Source organism: Tenrec ecaudatus, chromosome 13 (assembly GCF_050624435.1).
Source record: "Tenrec ecaudatus isolate mTenEca1 chromosome 13, mTenEca1.hap1, whole genome shotgun sequence".
NCBI lineage: Eukaryota > Metazoa > Chordata > Mammalia > Afrosoricida > Tenrecidae > Tenrec > Tenrec ecaudatus.
The window spans coordinates 30,749,249-30,771,670 of NC_134542.1; the positions used below are offsets into that span (position 1 = coordinate 30,749,249).

At 46.6% G+C, this 22,422-nt stretch overlaps 1 protein-coding gene across 1 annotated transcript in view; it reads left to right on the plus strand.

Moving 5' to 3' along the window:
- PLEKHM3 (pleckstrin homology domain containing M3) overlaps positions 1-22,422 on the plus strand; it is a 196,805-nt gene that overhangs the window by 102,778 nt on the left and 71,605 nt on the right. Inside the window, exon 6 of the mRNA XM_075528977.1 lies at positions 8,283-8,346. Coding sequence (XP_075385092.1) covers positions 8,283-8,346 — 64 coding nt within the window. The remainder of the gene's footprint in view (positions 1-8,282; positions 8,347-22,422) is intronic.

The window sequence follows — 22,422 nt, forward strand, 5'->3', positions numbered from 1 at the left end:
TGTGTGTGTGTGTGTGTGTGTGTGTGTGTATTGTGAGGGTCTTCTTTAAAGTCAATCTTACAATGTGCTGAGATATTTGCATTTCAAACTTTAAAAATAATCATTGGGTTTTTAAATGCCAGTGTGCATGTTTTCAAAGGATGGAGCTTCAAGAAATTAGCCATCCTTTTAAATCTCTCTAAATACTGTGCCTGGTCTGCCCCCTGGAGAGCCTGAGCCCAGCCCTTCTCTCCTGCGCCTCAGGCTGTGTGGAAGCTGAGTGGAAGTCCTCAGAAACAGGTCAGCTTTGATCAGTCTTAATTTACTTGGTTGAGTCTGGTGGTGGACAAGGGATTGAGGCCCCCTACCTTTTCTGCCAAGACTGCTGCTTTGGACTTCGTGGGCCCTGGTTTCTGCCTTTTGTACCCCCAACTGCATCATGAGAGGACTCTGATCCATGTGTGTCCTTTTTCCTGTTGAGTTTTCGTCTTTCTCCCCTTTCTCATGGAAGCACTGAGTGAATCTTAGCCACCCTCCCAGTGGGGCAGCTCCAGACATGATCACAGCCACGTGCGGGCACCAGAAATCGTGGTGCGAGTTGGCGCCCGGGCCCTCCAGGAGCTTTCCCTAGTGTTCGTTGGACCCCACAAACCACTGCAGGCTGGTTTTCTCTGATAGGCAAGTGAAGGTTGCAGTTGACTCTTACCACATTTGTCCTTTGACTCGGGTGTCAGGGCCAACCAGAACTTGCCCTGAAGCGAGCAGGGCTGTTTGTGCGGCTGGCCTGGTGCAGAAAGGCTGCAAGATCTGAAGATGAATAGGCCTGACCTGTGGGCCTTGACCAATCTCTTAGAACACAGAGAGCTGCAAACACAGCAGCCTCTGCAGGGTCCCCCTCCTCAGGGACCCGGTGTGTCAGGGGACTGGCAACTGCCAGTTAGGCTGCAGCTCTCAGTTCTTGAGAAAGGAAGTTCTAGTCTTAGAGGAAGATTGGAGGAAATGAGTAATTACCTTTTATAGAGCCCCGGGGCACAAGAGCTGGGCTGCTAACCCGTAGTCATAGTCGTAGTCGGTAGTTGAAAATCACCAGCTGACCGGCAGGGAAAAGCTGAGGCTGTCTGCTCCCATAGAGCTGGACAGTTGTGATAAGCCTACGGTGCAGTTCGGCTCTGTTCTGTAGGGTTGCCGCAAGTCAGAATCGGGCAGTACGGTTTTTCTGAGAAAATGGAAACATTTCAAGTAAGACAGAGAAAAGAAGGAGGAGGGGAGGAAGTAGAGGAGGAGAAGCAGGAAGAGGGGGAGGGAAGGAGGAGGAAGAGGGAGGGAGAAAGCGTCTTACCCCTGCTTGTTCTATCTTCAGCTACTAGGTATAAGATACAAGATCTCTTGGACCTTCTTTCTTCAGCTTCTGCTGCTTCCTTTTAGTATATAACCTAGCCTCGCTCACCTTTAGAACAAGAATTCTCCCTTGAGTTTTACATCCTTTTCCAGTGAGGCACAATTTCTTTCCCTGTCCCCCTCCTCCCTTAGACCCCGCTTGGCACTGCCATTGTTGCGTCCCTTCAGTGGAATCCAGCAGCACCTGATGAGTCTTTCTTGTATTTTTACCTCTCTACTGCACCTGCTCCACACCGCTGACCCCCTCCTTCCTTCTTGACATTCTCTCCTCTTCTGGCCAGCTCTTCTAGCTTTTTTCTTCCCGCCAAACTTCCCCTTCCCAGGCTTCTCCCTCCATGTGCTCCTTCCATAGAACCGTGTGACTGGGGTCCAACCTTTCTTCCCCATGCGTGCTGCACCGGGCTCTCGTTCTCCCGGCCCCTAAAACCTATGAGCGCTCTAGACAACGATCCTGGGATACTCCACTGCCAATTCCAGCCCTCAGTCCTAATAAGTGAGACACCCCCCTTTGCCCCACCTCCCCCCCCCCCCCGAGACTATCCCACTTCTGACTTCTCATCTCACCAGATGGAACAGCCGTTTATCTGCTTGGCCTAGCTGACAAGCTGTGAACAAGCCCAGGCACTTTCCTGGCCTGTACATCCAATCTGTCATTCTGATCGGTGGCTTCTGCCGTGGAAGTCTGTCTTGTGGTAGGTCTGCTCTCTCCAACCCCCACACAACTATTTTGCGTCTAGATCCCCATCATTTCTCACCTGATTTACCAAGGAATGTATCTCTCCCATCTCTTCTCCCAATTTCTTCTGTCAATAAACTTTTAAAAAATTAATCCATTAATTTTTTTCAATAGCTATCAATATTTTTATTAAATACTTTTACTGGGGCTCTTACATCTCTTATCACAATCCATTCATTCCTCCAGTATGTCAAGCACATTTGCACATATGCTGCCATCATCATTTTCAAAGCAGTCTCTTCCCACTTGAGCCCAATATCAGCTTTCCACTTCTTCCCCCTCCCTCCCCTCCCCATCATCCCTCACAAGCCTTGATAAGTTATAAATTATTATTTTCATATCTTACTTCATCCTCCATTGCCCCTCACCCACTTTTCCGTTGTTCGTCCCCCTGGGGGGGGGGGTTATAGATTGATCTTTGTGATCAATTCCCCCTTTCTCTCCCAACCTTCTGGTAATCCTCCTGGTGTCTCTTTCTCCTTGTTGGCCCTGAGGGGTTTATCTATTCCGGCTCTCCCGTGTTTGGGGCTCTTATCTGTAGCAGTGTGCATGTTCTGATCTAATCAAATTTGTAAGGTAGAATTGAGGTCATGACAATGGGGGGAAGGAAGCACCAAAGAGCTAGAGGAAAGTTGTGTGTTTCATCGGTGCTATCCTGCACCCTGACTGGCTCATCTCTTCCCTGTGACCCCTCTGTTAGGGGATGTCCAATTGTCTACAGATAGGCTTTGGGTCTCCACTCCACACTACCCCTTCATTCACAATGATATGATTTTTTGTTCTTTGATGCCTGATACCTGATCCCATTGATGCTTCATGATTACACAGGCTGGTGTGCTTCTTCCATGTGGGCTTTGTTGCTTCTCAGCTAGATGGCCGCTTGTTTATCTTCAAGCCTTTACTGTCAATGAACTTTTAAAGTCACAAGTCTAACCATGCCACTACCTCGCTTCATGGCCCTCGCTCTCTTTTGAAATAAACTCTTAGGTTGGCATTAAAGGTCCTTCCTACCTGGCCACTGCCTCACTTGTTTGCTGCAACTCCCCCTGGGCTGTTGGTATTTACAGTTCCTACATCTACCAAACACCACACTTGCTCTAGCCTCTGTGCTCCTTCTACCCAGAATACCCAGCTCTTGGTGGCTCCAGCTTGGCTGGGACTCAGTTCCCAACCCCCTGCCCAGACCTCTCAGCACTCCTTGCCGTGCACTGCAGTACAGAGAAACTGTGAGAACCAGAGCTTAAAGGGGCCGCTTGTTTCCCAGGCTTCACTGGTGTTCTATGCCTTCAGCAAGGTGCAGTCCAATGACTTTTCTGTCTCTCCCTTTAGTGGACCGTGTTTGCATTTTCCTTCACTGGCAGGTGTCTGCAGTTTCCAGCCTTCACAGGCTTTACTGTATTTGGTTACTTATCTCATTTGTCGATATATGCCCTGATACTTAAAACATTGTTTCTCCTGCCAATCTGCAGGACCTGGCATGCGTTATTGTGTTAGTCTGGGTAGACTGGAGAAACAAATTCATAGAGACACTCATATATGGACAGGAAAGAGTTTTATATAGAAGAGCAATAGAATATTTAGAAAACATCCCAGCCAAGCCCAGATCAAGTTCAAAAGTCTGATATTAGCTCATATGTCCAATATCAATCTATAAAGCCCTCTTTGGACTCACGAAACACATGCAATGATGTGACGCCAAATGCAGGAAGATCACAGGCCAGTGGGTGGAAAGTTTTGTGGATTCAGTGGCTGTTGAGGCATCTCAGAGCTGGCAGGGGTCTCCACGTGACTCCTTCAGCTCCAGGGCTCTAGGGTAGCACCATGTGTCTTGTCAGCAAACATGTCTCACAGGGAGTGAGGGTGTGTCCCATCTCCAGCAAGCTATTTATCTCCTTAGCCACCTCCAAATGAGACCATCAAGCTGTGACTTTATTGAAAGGTTAAACTCGACTCCTTCACTCTTAAGTCTCAAATTGACAACAGATCATGTAACTACCCCAGTTATGCTCTCAACACTTACATATTGCCATGGAATGTGTGCTAAGGTTCTGAAAATCTTGTCTCTGTGATCATAATAGCTGAGTCACCAAGGTCATGGGACTGAACTTCATTTGCCTTCAACCCATGGGCTGTTCACATTTTCCTTGGGGAAATCCAAATAGTCATTTTTTTAATGACCACATGAGCTATAAAATGAATGCTGAAGTGACTGTGTTAAGGGGAAGCAAAGTTTGCCTCTAGACATGAACAGCTCAGAATGCCTGGCTGAGAATCCATATCTGCATCTTCTTCAGGGTTGCGCCTTTCTCTCTAGTCCAGAGATGGGGAACCTTTGCTATGCAAAAGGCCATTTGGAAATGTATAACAATGCTCAGGCCATGCTGGTCAAACATTCCGTAACCTACCTGTAATGTGACGGTAGAGGAGCCCTGGTAGCATAGTGGTTATGCATTGGGTTTCTAACCTCAAGGTCATGAGTTCAAAACCACCAGCAGTGGGAGAAAGACAAGGCTTTCTACTCCTGTAAAGAGGTATGATCTTGGAAACTCATAGGGGTGGTCGTGCTGTATCCTATAGAGTGCTCATGACTCTGAATTCACTTGCTGGCAGTGAGTTTAGAGTTGAATGCGATGACTAGAGCTGCTTCTCTTTAGGGAGGCATGTGATGTTAGCTGTTACTGACGATTTCTCAGGCCTTATCCAGCCTGCTAGCCAGATGCTGCCCACCCCTGCCCTAGTCCGGTTAATGTATCCTGAGCTTGCCTTGCCCCTCCAGGCTCTCCATGACCCTCTACAAACCAGAGCTTAAAGCAGCAGTTCTCAACCTGCGTTTCATGACCCCCGTGGGGATCAAATGACCCTTTCACAGGGGTCACTGATTTATAACAGTAGCAAAATTACAGTTATGAAGTAGCAACAAAAATAATTTTATGATGGGAGGAGGGGTCACCACACATGAGGAACTGTATGAAAGGGTTGTGGCATGAGGAAGGTTGTGAGCCACTGGCTTTGGAAATGTCCATTTGTTCTTTGTACCTCCTAAAGGTCTCCTGACAGACAGACCAACTTGCAGGACATAAGGCACAGCAGGGTCATGCAGACAGGAAGTTGCCATGGTCCAAACTCCCTGGGCCTGGCGTTACTTACCCTGTGGATGGTCAGAAAGTATTTTGAGAAAGTCTTTGAAAAAGCCAGAAGCATTCACTGCGCAGGCATAGACAATGGTGAATACTCTCCATAGGAAAAGCCAGCATTTACTCAGTTGGTCTTGCCTTCAAAACCCTTAACCTCCAGTAAGCAGAAGGTCATGTCCTTATCTCCAAATAGCTGGGGCAGAGGGGGGGGGGCAGGGTGTCACTACTTTTTTATGTTATTTACATTAAAAAGCAACACTATTTTTATGCCTAATAGTCTTCCTTCAAGACAGGTATCCTCATATATTTTTATGTGCTGTAACTTGCAGCCTGAGGGGAGAAGAAAAGCTGATTGACATTATCTCCCTTAGAAGTCTCTATTCTTTATGGCCACCACTAAATCTCCCGGACACAACATCTTCTCCAGACACAATAAACTCAACATCTTTATCTTTTCTGTAGATATTGCATTTTCCAGTTCTTTGTGTCTGTTATGACTGGCTTCAAATAAATTATAGTACTAGACCCTGAAAAGTGATAGCGAGGAGAAAGGAGATAAGGGGCTTTGGGGGGGTGGGGGGGTGGGGGTGGGGTGGAATTTCACATGTCTTCTAAATGCAGAGGGAAAAATAAACCCCTGCGAAATAGATTGAGGCACATGGAAATGTAAAGTAAAAGCCAGCTAACTTGAGTGTACACATCGGTTGAGCGAGAATGGGGACCAGAGTTGGTCAGTTGTTAGTTATCATGAAAAGAGAAGAGCGAACAGCGTCTGCAAGCAAGAAGGACCCAGCTGACTGAGGGGAAAGTGAAACTGCTCCTAGGTGTTCATTACTGCATCCGTCTCCAGCACTTAGCACAAGGCCTGACTTAGTGTATAATACGGTTTTCTTGCAAATGAGGTGGAGTTTACATTTCAGATCACCAAGTTTACATTCAACAATTTAAACTACTAATCAAACCGCCCATAGAGGCCTGACTTACTTTAGGTGCACAATAAGTGTTTGCCCCTGGACAGACTGGGACAGATGGGGTGTAGCACCCCAGTAAGAGTATGCCTGGTGGTATTTGTAAGTCATTCCTTATCCTGTATAACTCCTGCTCATAGAAGTTGTACAATTTTAGAGTAAAAACAACTTGTAGTAAAATATCAGAACTATGCTTATCCTACTTTCCAGTTAAGGTTCACAATAGAGTGTATGGCCCCTCCTGTATGGAGGAAGCTCTTTACCTAATTGGTTCATTGTTCTCTCTTCTGAGGTCTCTGAGAGTGCCCAGCACGCCAGGTGACTAGTTGTCATCAAGTTAATGCTGACTCCTGGTGGCCCTGCATTAGTCCAAATAGAACTGTGCCCCACAGGGTTTTCTATGGCTGAGTCTTTTCAGAAGTAGATATCCAGGCCTTTGTTTCTAAGGCATCTAGGCATGTATTCGAACCTCCAACCTTTTGGTTAGCAGCTGAGCATGCTAATAGCTTTGCCAACCCAGGATGTGTTTAATCAATATTGGATGGATAGACAGATGCATGCATGAATGGACAGTAGGAAGGATGAATGATTTTCTCTCTAGGATTTGACAAGCAATGCAGGCTTTATTGAAAGATGAAATAATGATTTTCCGAATGAGCTAGATGGTAGGCCAATGGTTCTAGATTTTGGCTGCTCTAGATACGAGGAATGTTTTTATCTTGTTTTGTTTAACACTGATTTCTGGGGTCGACTCATGTACCTGTCCTGTTCTTTTCCAAACTCTCCCAAGTGATTCTAGTAGGGAGGACTGGGTTCCACCACTGTCGACCCTCCGTGATTGTGCCGTCTTGATCAGTTGTGTCTTTCCCTCGCTTCCTGTATGCTCTATGCGTTTAGACACCGGGACTGTCCTAGTCATCCATGTCTTCCTAGTGCCTGGAACAATGCTGGTCAAGTAGTAGACAGAAACAAATGTGAACAGAATAGATCGGTAGTTTCTTTCATTTAGAAATAAGACAATTACACAGTATACCGGAAAATCACATAGCATACCTGAGACAAAGAGGGAAAATGCTCCACACCGACTGCCATCAGGTCAATGCTGACTCATGTTGACAGGAATAGAAAACCCAGTCTTTCTCCCTCAGAGCTGCCGGTTGCATTCAAACTGCTGACCCATGAGGATCACAGCCCAGCTCCTAACCACAACCCCGCCAGGGCTCTAGCACCATGAATTTCATTTTGTTTTAGGGGTTTGGGGGGTAGCATTGTCTAGTCACCTACACTTTGGTACCTGTCTGCCTATCTGTCATCCATTGCATTGAATTCCAGCTCACAGGAAACCTATAGGACCAGGTAGAACTGCTCTATAGGATTTCACGGCCACAAATCCTCACTGAAGCAGGCTGACTGTACATCTTTCTCCTTCTGAGTAGCTGATGGGTTCAGCCACCGATCTTCTGGCTAGCAGCTGTGCCACTCGAGTTGCTTCTTACTCAGAATCCATTGGTTGGTTGATTTGGTTTTTCTTGTTTACTTACTGTGTTCTGTCCAGACGGTGTAGACAGTAGCCCAAGGTATTGGACTTTGGTGGGTCATTCCAACTTAAAGTAGTTTGCCCCCTTATTCCCATCTGTACAGAGGTCCTCAAAGTTTTCCTCACTGTGTGTATAAGAGGTGGCTCCGTAACGTGATATTCAGTTCTGCCCCCTAGAAATGAGAATCATAAGCCGCTCTAGAAGATACACAGGATGCCACTCCAGTTTATTTTTTCAACTTCAAAACCTATTAGCTTAGGCAAGGTAACAGATACGCTGAGCGTTTCAGGATACATTGGAAATCCATGATCAAACATTTCCTCCTATCTTAGTATCTGTGATGAGCAGAAAAATATCTAAGAAGGGGGTGCTATTACAAGTTTCCAAAAGATTGTGGGGAGGAAGGGGTATTGATTGGGAGGGAAGAGAGCAAGGAGAAGGGATTTTTGAATAAAACTTAGAATATTTTCAGCAAACGCGTATTTTGTGGTAGCACTACATTCACACGTGTATTTGCCCTTGTTTTCAGAATTTTCCCCAGAGAATACCTCCTGCAACAGATCCACCTCTATTCCCTTGCTGACCTCCAGCAGGTAAGCACTTGGAGGGGCCGTTTCACTTCTGTTTTCTCCCCAAAGAGGTCTCCCGATTGATTTTGTTCAGGGGATCTGAAGTTTGCCCTCTTTGGAATGTTGTTCCCCACAAGCCCGGATACTCAATTAATTTCCATTTGGAATGAAAAACAAATTTGTCTAAAAAGATATTATAGGTCAATGACAAGTGCTGCGTGCATTGCAGTAAAATCATTCAACTGCTGTGAAAAATAGCTTGGCAGTCCCTCGCCAAGTGAAACACAGAATCCGTCAGATGCCCCAGCAAATCCACATCTGGGTATATACTCAAGAGAAATGAAAACATAAGCCCATACAGAAATGTGTACAGAAACTTTCATAGCAATGTTGTTAAGAAAATCTGAAAAAGTAGAAGAAACCCAAATGTGTATCAGCTGGACAAATCGCACCAATTCAGTAAAGTATTGTTTGGCCATAAGGAGGGATAAGTACCAAAGACCGATGCAACATGGATGAACTTGAAAACATCATGCTGAGTGACTCAGTGCTGTATATTGTACACATGTACTCATATGAAATACCCAAAGCAGACCAAGTAAGGAGACGAGGGATTACCTGACCTGAGGAATCAGAAGCGACTGTGGAGTGATGCAAATGGTAGGTAGTGGGGGTACTTGCACAGCTTTATGAATGTACTGAAAACCACTGCCTCGTCCGTTTTAAAAGAGAATTTCAGACAGCTTGGATTCTATCTCAATATAAACATTTCATTGCCATATGGCAATGAACCTATTTAAACCTTTTGGTTTGTGTTTAAGCCAAACAGTTGGATGACTTGAAATTTTAGTAAAACATAACAGCATATAGAAGTTAAAAAACAAAAAACCCCCACCTTTTTATACTTTTCAATAGTGTGTTCCCTTGTAATGATTAACCAAGTTAGCAGTTGGGAATAAACTTGTTGTCTCTTTAGCCCTAAGTTCTGAATGTGTTAAGCTTTGGTTAATCATTTAAACCAACAGCGCACTCCCCAAAGAGCTGTAAGACACTAAGTGAAGGCTACTTTCCTCTCTTAATAGCTATTAGCCGCTCTTTCAGGACTCGGTTTTAAATAATAATCTTGTTAACTTTCAGAGCATCTCAAACCAAGGTGCTTCTGTTCTCTTGTTGGCTGTTTATCCCAAAGAAAATGAGGTCACCTTAATTGTGTCCAGGCCTTAACATCATTCCACAATTCAATCATTTTAAGGTGTTTTTCTTACTTAGGAACTTAAGACTTTTGAGCTTTCCAGGTCCCCACCCCCCAGAGATAGGAAAGTTATTTAGAATGGCAGCAATCGAGGACCTGATGCAAGGGGCTTAAGTGGAGAGCAAATGCCTTGAGAATGATTGGGGCAGGGAATGTATGGATGTGCTTTATACAATTGATGTATGTATATGTATGGATTGTGGTAAGAGTTGTTTGAGTCCCTAATAAAATGTAAAAGAAGAAAAGAGAAAAAAATGATTAGGGCAAAGACTGTACAGATGTACTTTATACAATTGATGTATGTATATGTATGAACTGTGAAAAGAATTGTATCAGCCCCAATAAATTGTTAAAAAATAAAAAAATAAAAAATAAATAAATTTAAAAATATATTTCTAACCCCCCCCCCCAAAAAATCTCAAAGATATTATTCACATAGTTGATGAGGCTCACAAGTCTAAACCTATGGGTTTACTGAAGGTTTCACTGACTCGCCTCACTATAGGGAGGCATGAACACAAGATCAGCAAGTCAGATGGTAGACTGCTGATTAACAGTCTGTGGAAGTTGAAAAATCCAAGATCGCAGGGAATATGGCAGGTTACTGGCCCAAATCCCAAGAACTGGAGGTCTGATGATGAAGAGCTGAATACAAGATCCAGAGCAAGGGGAAAAAAAAACAGAAACAAAGGACAACAAAATAAACAAACAAAACTCCAGAGATTTTCCATATATATGTATACATATATATATATATGAATGAATGATGCAGGCCACATTCCTGAAGAAATATCCTGATTGACTGCTCATAGCAGGTGTCATCATGGAAGTGATTATATCAGATTACAATATGTGGAATGATTACATCACAATATATACCCATAATTGCCAATTGCATAATTACATAACCTCAAACTACTGAGAATTATAGCCTAGCCAAGTTGACACATAATCTTATATCACAACTTCGAATGATCTTTTAGAAGTTGTTTTCTACCAACCTATTTTCACATATTTTACATATCAGATAAAAGGAACATTTCTATGAGATCCAAATCTGCCTTTTAAATTTCTCTTTTTGACTTTTGTTCTGCTAATTCTCTTCTTCTAGAATGCTACTTTCTCTCATAATGTAATCAACTCTTGAAGAAATCCTGATTACTCCAAACCTGGGGTATAAGAAGGTTTGTGAGTGACAGGAAAAAGAGGTTAATACTGTTATATGTACTCCTGCAACTGTGGAAATATATGAGTAGATATTTGGATATCACACAGGCTGAACAGTTGGGAAAAGGAGAGAGTGGGAATACAGTTTACATATAAGACAAAAAAAAAAGAATGGCAGCAATCATCCTGGGGAGTTTAGTGGGGAGGTCTAAGAGAGTTCCCATTTTAATTTTCCCTGGGTGTCAGGCTTAAACCTATTGCACTTCTCAGCAGTCCTAACCCCTCCAGCCCACTCTCCCCGCCTTTTGCCACAGAATCAAACAGTGGGATCTGCTGGCTCCACTGGGAAGGGGAATATTCTTAACTACGATTTTCAAATAGTGTTCAAGGGAAAGACACAGGGAAAACCTCCACTCTGCATTTATCTGTTGTCTAGGACTCTTCCTGGTCATAATATCTAAGGACCCAGACACTCATTTGCAAAGTATCCTGAAAGGCTCAGGCGGTCCCTGTGAAGGTGGTTTAAAATAGAATGGGTGGGCTCCACAGCGAATTCTCTTTGAGGATACCTTTCAGAAACGAGTTTGATATCAGATGAAGAGAAAGAATCAGAGTAATTCAATATTCATTTTAGGTGTCAAAGTAGTTGGCATAATAAAGTCTGCTTTTGAAAGCTTCCTATACCCTGCTGCCTCCCCCCCCCCCACACACACATGTTCTTTTTTCTTCCCCCCCCCTCCCTTGTAATAATCAAATCACACATGCTCCACAGCAGCGTCCTTGAATCTGTGGCAGCAGTATTCTTGGTGGGCCAGACCATTAGCCCCTGGAGCCCCATAAGCAGCTTAATCAGTTTTCAGCCTGGGTCGTAAAGTGATAAAGGCAGTCAACAGCTTATCAAACTGCCCAGGGCGGGGCGCCTAGCGCCCCTGCACCCATTTACTTCACAGCTCACGCCAACCTGGCTCTCCTGCCTGCCTTTCAGAGCCCACACTTAGCATATTGAGAGGAAGTTTAATTCAATTACGTTTTTACCAGAGGCAGGTTAAATTGGATTTAGCCTTTGATCTGGCTGTATCTCAGCTTTGGGTACAGAAAGGCACTCCCACCCCATCTTCTCTCAATTCTGAGTAAATCTGAAGCACATCTCCTGGGTTTGTTCTCGCAAATATATAAAGCATTGGTTCTCAACCTTCCTAATGCCTCGACCCTTTAATACGGTTGAGGTGACCCCCCTCCCAACCATAAAATTATTTGTGGTGACCCCCCAACCATAAAATTATTTTCGTTGCTCCTTCGTCACTGTCGTTTTGCTACAGTTATAAATCGGGCAACCCTTGTGAAAGGGTTGTTCAACTCCCAAAGGGGTCGCGACCCACAGGTTGAGAACTGCTGGTATAAGGGAGAAGAGCCCAGGGAGGCAGCAGAATCTATGGATCACTGTATTGTAGGAAAGCATGTTCGTGGTACCAGCAGAGTCCGGCTTCCTCCACACTGTTTTCCCCCTTCCCGCGTCCTCCAGCTTGTGCGCCCCCTACCCGTCAGCGGGTTCAGAGCACATTCTTTTCCGTATGCCTAATTTTCTACCAGTCTCCCAAGAGAGCACCTCTATAAAAGCAGGCCTTTCTCTCACATCACCTAACACAGAAAAATGAATTTCAGTTGACAGGTTTTTGAGATCAACTAAAACAAGTAAATGAAGAGTTGTATGTTCGGATTACTGGCAACACAGGTACCTTCCTTCATGGCTCAGGTTTCTTTTCACAGTTTTCTCTGGCATGAGCTTGATTTTCCCTATAGGCTTTTATTTAGGAAAAACATAAGACATAGTTTTCCCTTTAAAAAAAGAACTTAATAAACAAGTGAACAAAGGGGTTTTGTAAGTTAATACTATATAATTTAAAATATATAGTATACAAAATAAATATTATACTTAATATATAGATGCTAAAGGGGTTTGGGTACAGAGAAATTTGCACTTTCTTGTCTCTCTCTGGTTTATTTGAAGAAACGCTCATGTTTTAGCAGGTAGATTCAGTTAATCAGTTTGGCTGAAGCTTCCAGTACTTGGAGACCCTCTGTCCCCAGGGTATGCCACACCACTCCACTCCTGTGCCCAGTCCCCAAGCCCCAGCCCTCCCTTGCTACTAGGGCAGGAAGAGACTGGCTGCCCGGGGTCAAGGCTCGCTCAGAGCTAACTCTCTGTGACAGGGTAGAGCTAACTGCCCTGATGAGTGTCTGAGACTGCACGTCTGTACAGGAGCAGAATGCCCGTTTTTCTCCCAAGGAGCAGCTGGCAGTTTCCAATTGCTGACCTTGCTGTTAGCAACCTAATACGTAAGCACTAGGCCACCAAGCCAGGAAGAGCGAGTACTGGGCGCTGCCTCATTACGACAACCTCTTGCCCTGTGACACGTGTGATGAACCATCTTCCTGCGCACGTTTGCCTCTTTAAATGCAGATAAGAAGGTTCCAGGCATTACCAGTTAGAATACAGTAATATATTTGAGTTCCTTGTTGCTCTCATGGTGCAAATCAGAAGCCTGGTTTAATGTGTCATTCCGTGGGCCAGGTAAGTGATAGGAGAATTCTTCTAAAGTTCCTTTTGCTGAAAGAACAGGTCAGAATGGACTTCTAAATGTTGGCTACCTGTGCTCTTGTGACAAACCCCAAGATGTATGTTAATGACTAGCCCTTCTGGTGTTACTCACCTTTGGGGCATATGTAAGTTAAGCATTGAATGATTCTATTTGTACATGATTCATGAGAATGGATACTGGATGATCCCAAGGGTGAGCTGTTGATTTGAGTAGCCCCTCCTCTCACAGCCTCTGTCTCTCACCACCCCACTCCCACCCCCAAGTGGGACAATCTAAGGACCTGATTTCCTCATTAGTCACCTTCTATGGGACCTGTATTTTCAAACTGGCTCAGCCCATTTAAATCCTGGTTAAAATGAAACACGAGTAGGGCTTTCCAAAAGTTCATTAAAAAATGAGAGTTAAAAGATAATAGATTCCTTTTTCCCACAAACTCTTTGAGAAGAATAAATGCTTATTTGGACATAAATTCATTTGTCTTACTAACAACCTGGAAATACAACATGATCTTTGATGGAGAGGGAGATTTCCGCAAATACTTTTAATGAGAGGTGAAAAAATAGAGAAGTCTGGAATGTAGAATAGTTACTTCGAGAGCTGTGAAGTGGGCCCGTGCCCGAGGGGAGGCCCCAGCACTCAGAGCCAGGGAGAGAGAGGAGTAACCGAAGGCGGGCCGCACTGCCAGCTGCCTGGGACTCTGCGGACTGTTTGTTTCCTATTAAAGCAATAAACACTTCTACTAAGCAACCGACGTGATTCATGGGGCAAGGCCAGGAAAGGTGTGATGAAAGACTGGGCGGATGGATGGATGAGTGCATATACTAGCCATACCTCACCAGCTCTCTGTCCTTCTCCGCCCCCCCCCCCCAAGAAAAGCAAACAAATTACTTTAATGTTCACTTCTTAAACACAACAAAATGAGAAATGCCGATCTGGATGATAAGGCACAGAATTCTAAAACCAAATAAACCCCCCACTTTGTAAATGTCAGGAGAGCGGCGAGTTGTGCCTCCTGCAGGCTTTCTGAGCACTCGCTAGACATTCCGGAACTGCTACCTCTTCAGCTAAGCTTTTTGCTCTAGCCCTCAAACCCTTGAGGACTGTCAACGGGGTGACCTCCACATTTGTCAGACATGGCCCCTAGAGCAATGACGGTGGTCCGCCTTGAAGGTGTTTGAGTTAGTGTACGCAGTCAGTCACCAGAAGGCAATATGTAAGGCATTTTGAGGCCACTTTTCAAATACATACTTCGCCAAATTCTTCCTCAAGCAAAAAATGCGTTTTGTGCCTGGCCCTGCCCCACCAAGCAAACACACAATCAGCCTATGTTATTTTCTGTGGGCGCTAGTCACAAAGGCAGCAGACAAAGGCCGAACCAAAGTGGGCACCCAGCGCAGCTGCCCTTTAACCGAAGAAGTAGCAGGTGATGACCTTTATTCACACGGAGGTTGACGTCTTTGAATCCTCAGCCCACAGGAACACAGCGCCTCGGTGCCCACAGCCAAGTCACTGGTCCCCAAGCTCAGGAGCCCAAGGAACTTGTATTCATAGCCTCTCAGCACCCCTGATCCCCACATCATTGTCCACCCAGGCATTAGCGGGCAGGATAACTAATTAGGAGCATTCAGATTTAACAAGCAGAAAAACAAAGCGTGACAGCTCGCTGTGTTGTTCCCGGCCAGGGCCTGTGTCTGGGGAGGCCCTTGCTGCCTGCAGCAACCCCCAAGCACAATCTGGGAGCAGCGGGAGTGAGCCACCATGGAAACGCCACTAAATCTCCGTTAGCTGCTTTAGCCAAGGTGGGTCCAACCGGTTAACGAGTCAGGAAAGACACCTCTCTGTCATTTGAGGAGCAAACTGTGCCTCTTCAATGTGTGGCTTTGCAAAGGGAGTGTGAGTGTTTGCCTCACAGAGTTTTTAGAGCAGGAAATGAATGTTATTCTTCAAAGGACTGGCAGATTGGCAACAGAACAAGTGGGAAAGCCGCTGTTTCTCAAGATAGCAGATATATATTGTTGTTGTTAGGTGCCAGCGAGTCAGCCCCACTTTAAGAGCTGTGTGCAAACACTGCCCGGGCCTGTACCAGTCTCCCTTTGTCGTTAGGTGTAAGCCTGCTCATTGTGACTGCCACTGTGTCAGTCCAGCTTGTGGAGCTTCTTACGCTTTGTTGCTGTGCCCAAGTGGCGTCCTTTCAGAAGGCTCTCTCCTGATAGCACATCCTAAGTAGTTGAGATGAAGTCTCACCTTGCTCGCTTCGAAGGCGCGTTGTGGCTGTACTTCATCCACGACAGTTATTTGTTGTTCTGATGGTCCACAGTACCATGGTACTTTCTTTCTTTCTTTTTCAAACATTTTTTATCTTTATTTTTTATTTTATGTTTTTAAATCATTTTATTGGGGGCTCATACAATTCTTATCCCAATCCATACATCCACCCATTGTGTCAAGAACATTTGTACATGTATTGCCATCATCATTCTCAAAACATTTGCTTTCTACTTGAACCCTTAATATCTGCTGCTCATTTCCCTCCTCCCTCCCCACTCCCCCCCACTTCGTGAACCCTTCATCATTCATTATTATTATTATTTTGTCATATATTACACTGTCTGACGTCTCCCCCGGCCCTCTTCTCTGCTGTCCCTCCCCCAGGGAGGAGGCTATACGTAGATTCCTGTAATCAGTTCCCCCTTTCTACCCCACATTCTCTCCACCCTCCAGGCATTGCCACTCTCATCACTGGTCCTGGAGGAGTCTTCTTTCCTGGATTCCCTGTGTTTCCAGTTGCTATCTGTACCAATGTATATCTTCTGGTCTAGCCGGATTTGCAAGGTAGAATTGGGATCATGATAGTAGGGGAGAGGAAGTATTTAAGAACTAGAGGAAATTTATATGTTTCCTCGTTGCTACCCTGCACCCTGTCTGGTTCATCATATATATATATATTTACAGTCTATAGTTCCATCAGATCAAGCATAGTTTTACAATTACTGCCCTCATCATCTTCAATACATTTTCTTTCTTCTTGAACACCTTGATATCAGCTCTCCTTTAATCCTTCCCTCCTTCACTGCCCCCCCCCCCAGTCCAGGGTTCTTTCCAGACTTGTTGCCAGCACCATAATTTAAATGCCTCGTTCCCCCCCTGCAGTCTCCCTAATTCACTGTTCAACTCTCACACACCTAGGAGGTGATTGAACACACCATGTCTTGGGCCAGGCGCATCTTAATCCCCAAAGTGACACTCTGGCTCTTCAACACTTTACAGAGGTCTCGAGCAGCAGATTTTCCCACAGCACTGCATTCTTTGATTTGTTGACTGCTGCTTCCATGAGCATTGATGGTGGGTGCAAACAAACCGAAAATCTTGACAACTTGAAGCTTTTCTGTGTTTGTCATGATTTGAGGATTGGGCCTTTCTTTACATTGAGCTACAATCCATACTGAAAGCGTTGTCGTTGATCATCATCAGTAAAGGCTTGAAGTTCTCTTTGCTTTCAGCAAACAAGGTTGTATCATGTGTGTGTCACAGGCTGTTCATGAGCCTCCCTCCAATCCTGAGGCTCCATTCTTTATGTAGTCCTGTTTCTCAGAGTATTTGCTCAACAGACAGATTGAATAAGTATGACGAAAGGATACAACCCTTTCTGATTTTCAACCATGCAGAATCCCCTTGTTCTCTTTGAATGGCTGCCAAGTGGTCCATGTACAGATTCCATGTGAGCACAATGGAGTGTTCTGGAATGCCCTTTATTTAGTGTAGCATACCTCCAAGCTCAGTCCCTCAGGATGTTTTAAATCTGGGGTTAGATGGTATGTGTGTGTGTGTGTGTGTGTGTTGGGGGTGTGGGGGTGGAGAAGTGAGAACTCCTGTGAAGTGTGTAGTGGCCATCAGGACTGGAGCCAGAGCTTCTGACCCCTCCCCAGAGGCAGTTAGCCTTAAGAGTCTTGCTCTCATGACCCTGGGTTTGTCTTGCTGGTACTGGTGGTTTGGTGTTTGGGGGATGGAGCCGGGTAGCTGAGTGTTCTTTAGTATGTGAGCAATAAGGTGATGGTGCAGATTGGTCTTTATGCAAGCTGGTTGGTTTCCGCCCAGAGAAAATATTTTCTGTTTTGCAGAGCCTGACACCAGACAGGCGCATTAAAGGATGAGGGGGTGCAGGCAGGGGCTTTGGCAAAAAACAAATTGGATCACTAAGGGGCACACTGAGAGCAGTGGTGAGTCTGTGGTCAAATTCCCACCTTCCATCGAGTGGACCCAGGCTTCATGCTGTCACTGCTCGTTACTATGATGCCGAGCAGGTTTCTTCATCACTTCCAGACGAAGACAGACTAGGTGATCTACCTCCGAACAATCAGCGTGCAAAGACCCTGTGGGCTGCAGTGGCCCCAGTCCCGTTATGCATTGGGCGACCATGAGTCAGGGCAGACTTGACAGCAACTGCCCATAATAAGGGCAAACAGTGCCCTGTTTTACTCATCAGAAAACCACCGTGTCCAGTGAGTGCTGGGCAGAGAGCCCTGAGGTCCAGATGAGAAACAGTCTGTTGAGAGAAAGATGGCAGAAGCCAGCCCTGAGCCCCTCAAATGGAAGCAGAACCATCACATAGAGGGTCCCCACTAGAGCAGGAGGGTGCCCGTTTGACATCACCTTCCTGGCATCCTCTTCTACCAGCCTCTCTTCTCCTCTGGCGTCCAATTGCCTAAGTTTGGAGCATTGTTTTGGTGTGTATGACAAGGGGGTGTTGGCTTTTGCTCCCCATTGGTTAAAAGGAGGAGGCAGAGCAGACTAGGTGAGGGCCCGTTTATTACAGACCACTTGGACGAACAGCGTCGTTGTCACTGTCAGATACCAGTGAGTGGGTTCCAACCAGTGAGGCCACTGTGCGGGACAGAGTGGGGGACTGCTGCTCCTGTACCGTCCTCACAAGAGTCCCTACGCTGAGCCCATTGTTGCAGCCACTGTGTCCATCCATCTCCAAGACCTTCCTCTCCCCCCTGCTTCCTCTATGCCACCAAGCCTGATGTCCTCCAGCAACTGGCCTCTGCTAACAACATGTCCAAAGTACGTAAGACAAAATCTCGCCATGCATGCCTCTGAGGAGCATTCTGGTTGTCCTTTTGAGAGGCAGGGTGAGAGTCATATGAATTTTACAGATGGTGGGGTTGGGCTGTCCCCTGCTCTGCGCCTCCACCTGCCACCACACTCATGACTGTTCCTTGTCACTTGGAGCAGGTGGAAGAGGGGTTGATTCAAAGCTCTCCCCGCATGTGATCAGAGACACACGGGTGCCCACCACACTTGTGTTTATAGGGGATATTCTTTGAGTTTTTTATTGCTGTGTAACAGACTTGACCCTCCTGGTTTCTATGGGACAGGAACGGGCTGGGTGGGATGGTGGCGGGGAGCGGGGGGCAGTTCGGCTGAGTAGTTACGGTATGAGGGCTGTGCTGAGGTCCAGGGAAGCTGCCTGGTAGAGCTATGGTCCTCTGAGAAAGCTGAGGGCTGGACCAACTGCTTCCTAAGTGGGTACCTCCCCTGGCAAACCTATGGGTGCTGGTGGGCAGGCCCGGCTCCTCCCCACAGGAGCTCTCCACAAGCTGCTTAGCTGCCTGGTGACATGGCAGCCAGCCTGTGAAAGGACCAAGAGTGAAAGGCAATGGAGGCTCTCTTGTTAAGACTTTGCATCAGAAGCAGGGACCTCTCACTTCTGCCGCATTCTGTTCCTTTGAACTGAGTCGCTCAGTTCAGCCTTTGAAAGGAGGAGGTATGTAAAAAAAAATAAATGTGTGTGGATATATTGTAAAACCGCCATATTCTGTAATGACAGCACCTTATATTTGCATATGGCTCCATTGTAAAAAGCATCGTTCCCAAACAACTCTAGGAGGGTCGGGGGCAGACCTGCCTGTCTTCTTACCTACTTTATGGGCAAGAGTGAATAACAAAATCTTAGAAAACCTAGTGAGCCTGCTCAGTGATGCAACTTCTTTTCAGTGACTGAGCCAAGACTGGAACCCCGAGTCTTGAACTCCTTCCCCAGTCTCTCCCACAGGACTGTGTGCATAAGAAAAACAGACACCGCTGGGATAATCTCAGGTTTGCCGTTTTTATGTAATAGAGATGCCGAACAAAATAATGTTTTGTTCTGCTTTGCTCAATTAAAAAAAAAAAACTCAAGAGAAAAGAAATATAAAGCAGTCATGATTCTTCACGTTTGCTTCCTGCGTACAACTTGGGAGACGTCGGGACACGGAAGCCCCCTGGCCACTGAAGATGCTCCAGCAAAGTGCCTGCACACTGCTCCTTCATTTTACCTCCATGGTCCCGGGGACCTGCAGCCCTCTCCAAAAGCAACTGGGACCTCAGGGCCGACCCTCCACCTCAGGGAGAGGAAAGCTAGGGGAGCAGCACAGGGCATCCCAAAGCTGCTGGAGGCAAAGCTGGGGAGCAGGCCTCTTGTCATTCAGAAATTCGCTCTTCTTGAGATGGGGCCAGCCAGCCAGCCAGCCATCCACTTGTTGTTGTTGGCCGTGCAGGCATCCTGTGTACAACAGATCAACACGCTGCCACCCTGCGCCTTCCTCCCACTTGTTCCACTGCTGGTTGCAGTCCCTGCAGCACGCCATCTTGCTGCGGCCTCCGCGTCGGGGCTCGCCTTCTACCTCACCAAGCATGAGGGCCTTCTCCGGGGACCGGCCTCTCCCGACACCTCCCGAGGACATGAGACCAAGTCTTGGCCATCCATGGCACCGTCATTCAAATGCAGCGATTCTTCGTCCATGGCACCGTCATTCAAATGCAGCGATTCTTTGTCCGTCGTTGTCTTTAGTCAGTGTCTGACTTCCACATGCTTATGAGGTGAGTGGAAAGACCATGGCTTGGGTCCGGCACACCTCAGTCCCCAAAGTACCTCCTTGCTTTTCAACACTCTGCGGGGATCTTGTGCCGCATTTTTGCCCCGTTCAAGGCTTCATCCATAAAAGAAGAGAATTATAATATCTGTTATGTACCAGACAAGAGTCAGGGGCACAGTGACCGCCCTCTTGGAGTAACTCTCTCCTAGGTCAGACGGCGCTGCCAAGCCCCTCAGGGGGATGGCCTAGCCAGCCCAGCCCACGTCCTCCAGGAGGGAACTGTGCCTTTCAGGTGACTGCAGAGGCCAGGCACATGGTTTCGGTGCCTGGAGCAGACAGACCCAGGGTGACACTGTGTCGTGGTGATGAAGAGAGGACATCCCCATCTGACGGGGGCAGCTCTTACTTAGTGGCCCCAGAGTTGTCCTCCCACCCCGTTTTCCAGCAGAAGCCGGAAATCCGTATTTTTATGTGAAATTTCTCAATATTTAAACACTCTCCAGGCCAAACAAAACATGGCCTCTGGTTTTGACCTCTGCTTTATAATAGAGAATGCCTGCTTTTGTTCGTCAAACTAATGAATGCTCAATTACAAGAAGGAATTTGGAGGGTAGTGCTAGACTGTGCCTCTCAAAGGCCTGCAGACCCCATCCCAGACCCTTGAGACACTAATGGACAGACTTGCATGGGCTGACAGCTCGGCTCTGAAAGTGGACACACAAGGAAACAGGCGAGCTATTCCAGGTCACTCTGCAAGGTCAGGGCAGCAATGCAAACATTCAGAAGGCCACAGACGAAGGTCATGTGGCAGCAAAGAAACTCTAAAGATCCTCAAGTGGCTGGTTAATAAATCATATTCCAAACCTATCTCCCGAGCCCCTTTCTGGCCCCGCTTTGTGGAGTGGAAAATACAAAGCTTCAGGAATCAGAAACAAAACAGGTTCTCAGAAGAGCAGCAGATGGGAGTGAAAGTACCAGAGAGGCCCATCTCCTGCCTGCAGCCGCACGACACTAGACCTGGTGCATTCCGGAGTGCTTGCGTGGGTCCCACAAGAGGGCTGGGTGGTGTCCTAGCTAAGCCATGGCTTCCCATCTCTGAGTGCCACCTCATCTCATACTCACTAGGTGCCTTTGGGCAAGTCACTTCTCTGTGCTGTGAGCGCTTCATCTCCAAAGTAGGCACAGTGATTGGACCTATGCACCAAGCAGTTCTTGGGAGGTTAACCAGCTGCTGTGGAGTTGGGTCTAAGTCAGGATGGCAGAAAAGCACTGCGCTGGGGACAGTTCTCAATGGTCTTTTTTTTTTTTTTTTTAAGATTGTCAGGCTTTTCTTCCAAGGCACCACTGGGAGGACTCCAACCACCCCCTCACCCCCTTTGGGGTGAGCCCCAGGGTCTGTTTCATCAGCTGTGAGGCAGCAGAGAGTCACAGTGTGGACAGCACTGTGAGCCCTTCGGAGGTGCCCGGCACGCCGCAGGAGCTGCAGCCCTGGCAGTGCTCGGAGGATCCTGGGCCTTTCTCGACCAGACCTCCCAGCAGTCCCACAAGGGGACTGCTCCTCAAGACCACCCCACCCCCTAGGGCATTCCAGCTTCCATGTTGTGGCCATCAAACCTATTCTGACCCACCGACCCCGATAGGGTTTTCTGGGCTGTCATCTTTCCATGTCTTTTCCCCTTTGGAGCCACTAGCGGACGCAAACCCCCAAATGTCAGATGAGTTATCAAGTGCGTATCCACTGTCACCCTAGGTACCCCACTCCTGCGCTCCTGTCCACTCTCTAGAGGTAAATACATGAGTCAGGTATCACCTTGGGGGTTTCCGCACCCTTCTTTAGTCTTGCCAAGAAACGTTGTGGCCTTGAACCAAGGGTGTGGCTTGCTAAAAGGAAAGAGCAACAACAGACAGACAGGCAGCTCCAGCACTGTGCCTGTGAAGAAAGTCTACCCTGTTGTGCAGAGATAATGCCTCAGTTTCACAAAAAGCCGTTTCTGGAGATTTCGTAGAATCACAGCATACAGAAACTGACGGGGCCACCCTGTGCAGCTACAAAAGAGGAAGGTTACCCGACTGGAGATACTGGCAGAAACAAAGAGGAGTCATGTTCCTTTCCACCTGCAATTACAGTTTTACTAGCTTGTAAAGCGTACACAGAATTCTCAGTCCATGCTTGCCTTGCAGTAGGGGAGAGGCCCCATTGCGTATGTAATTGGGTTTCCACCTT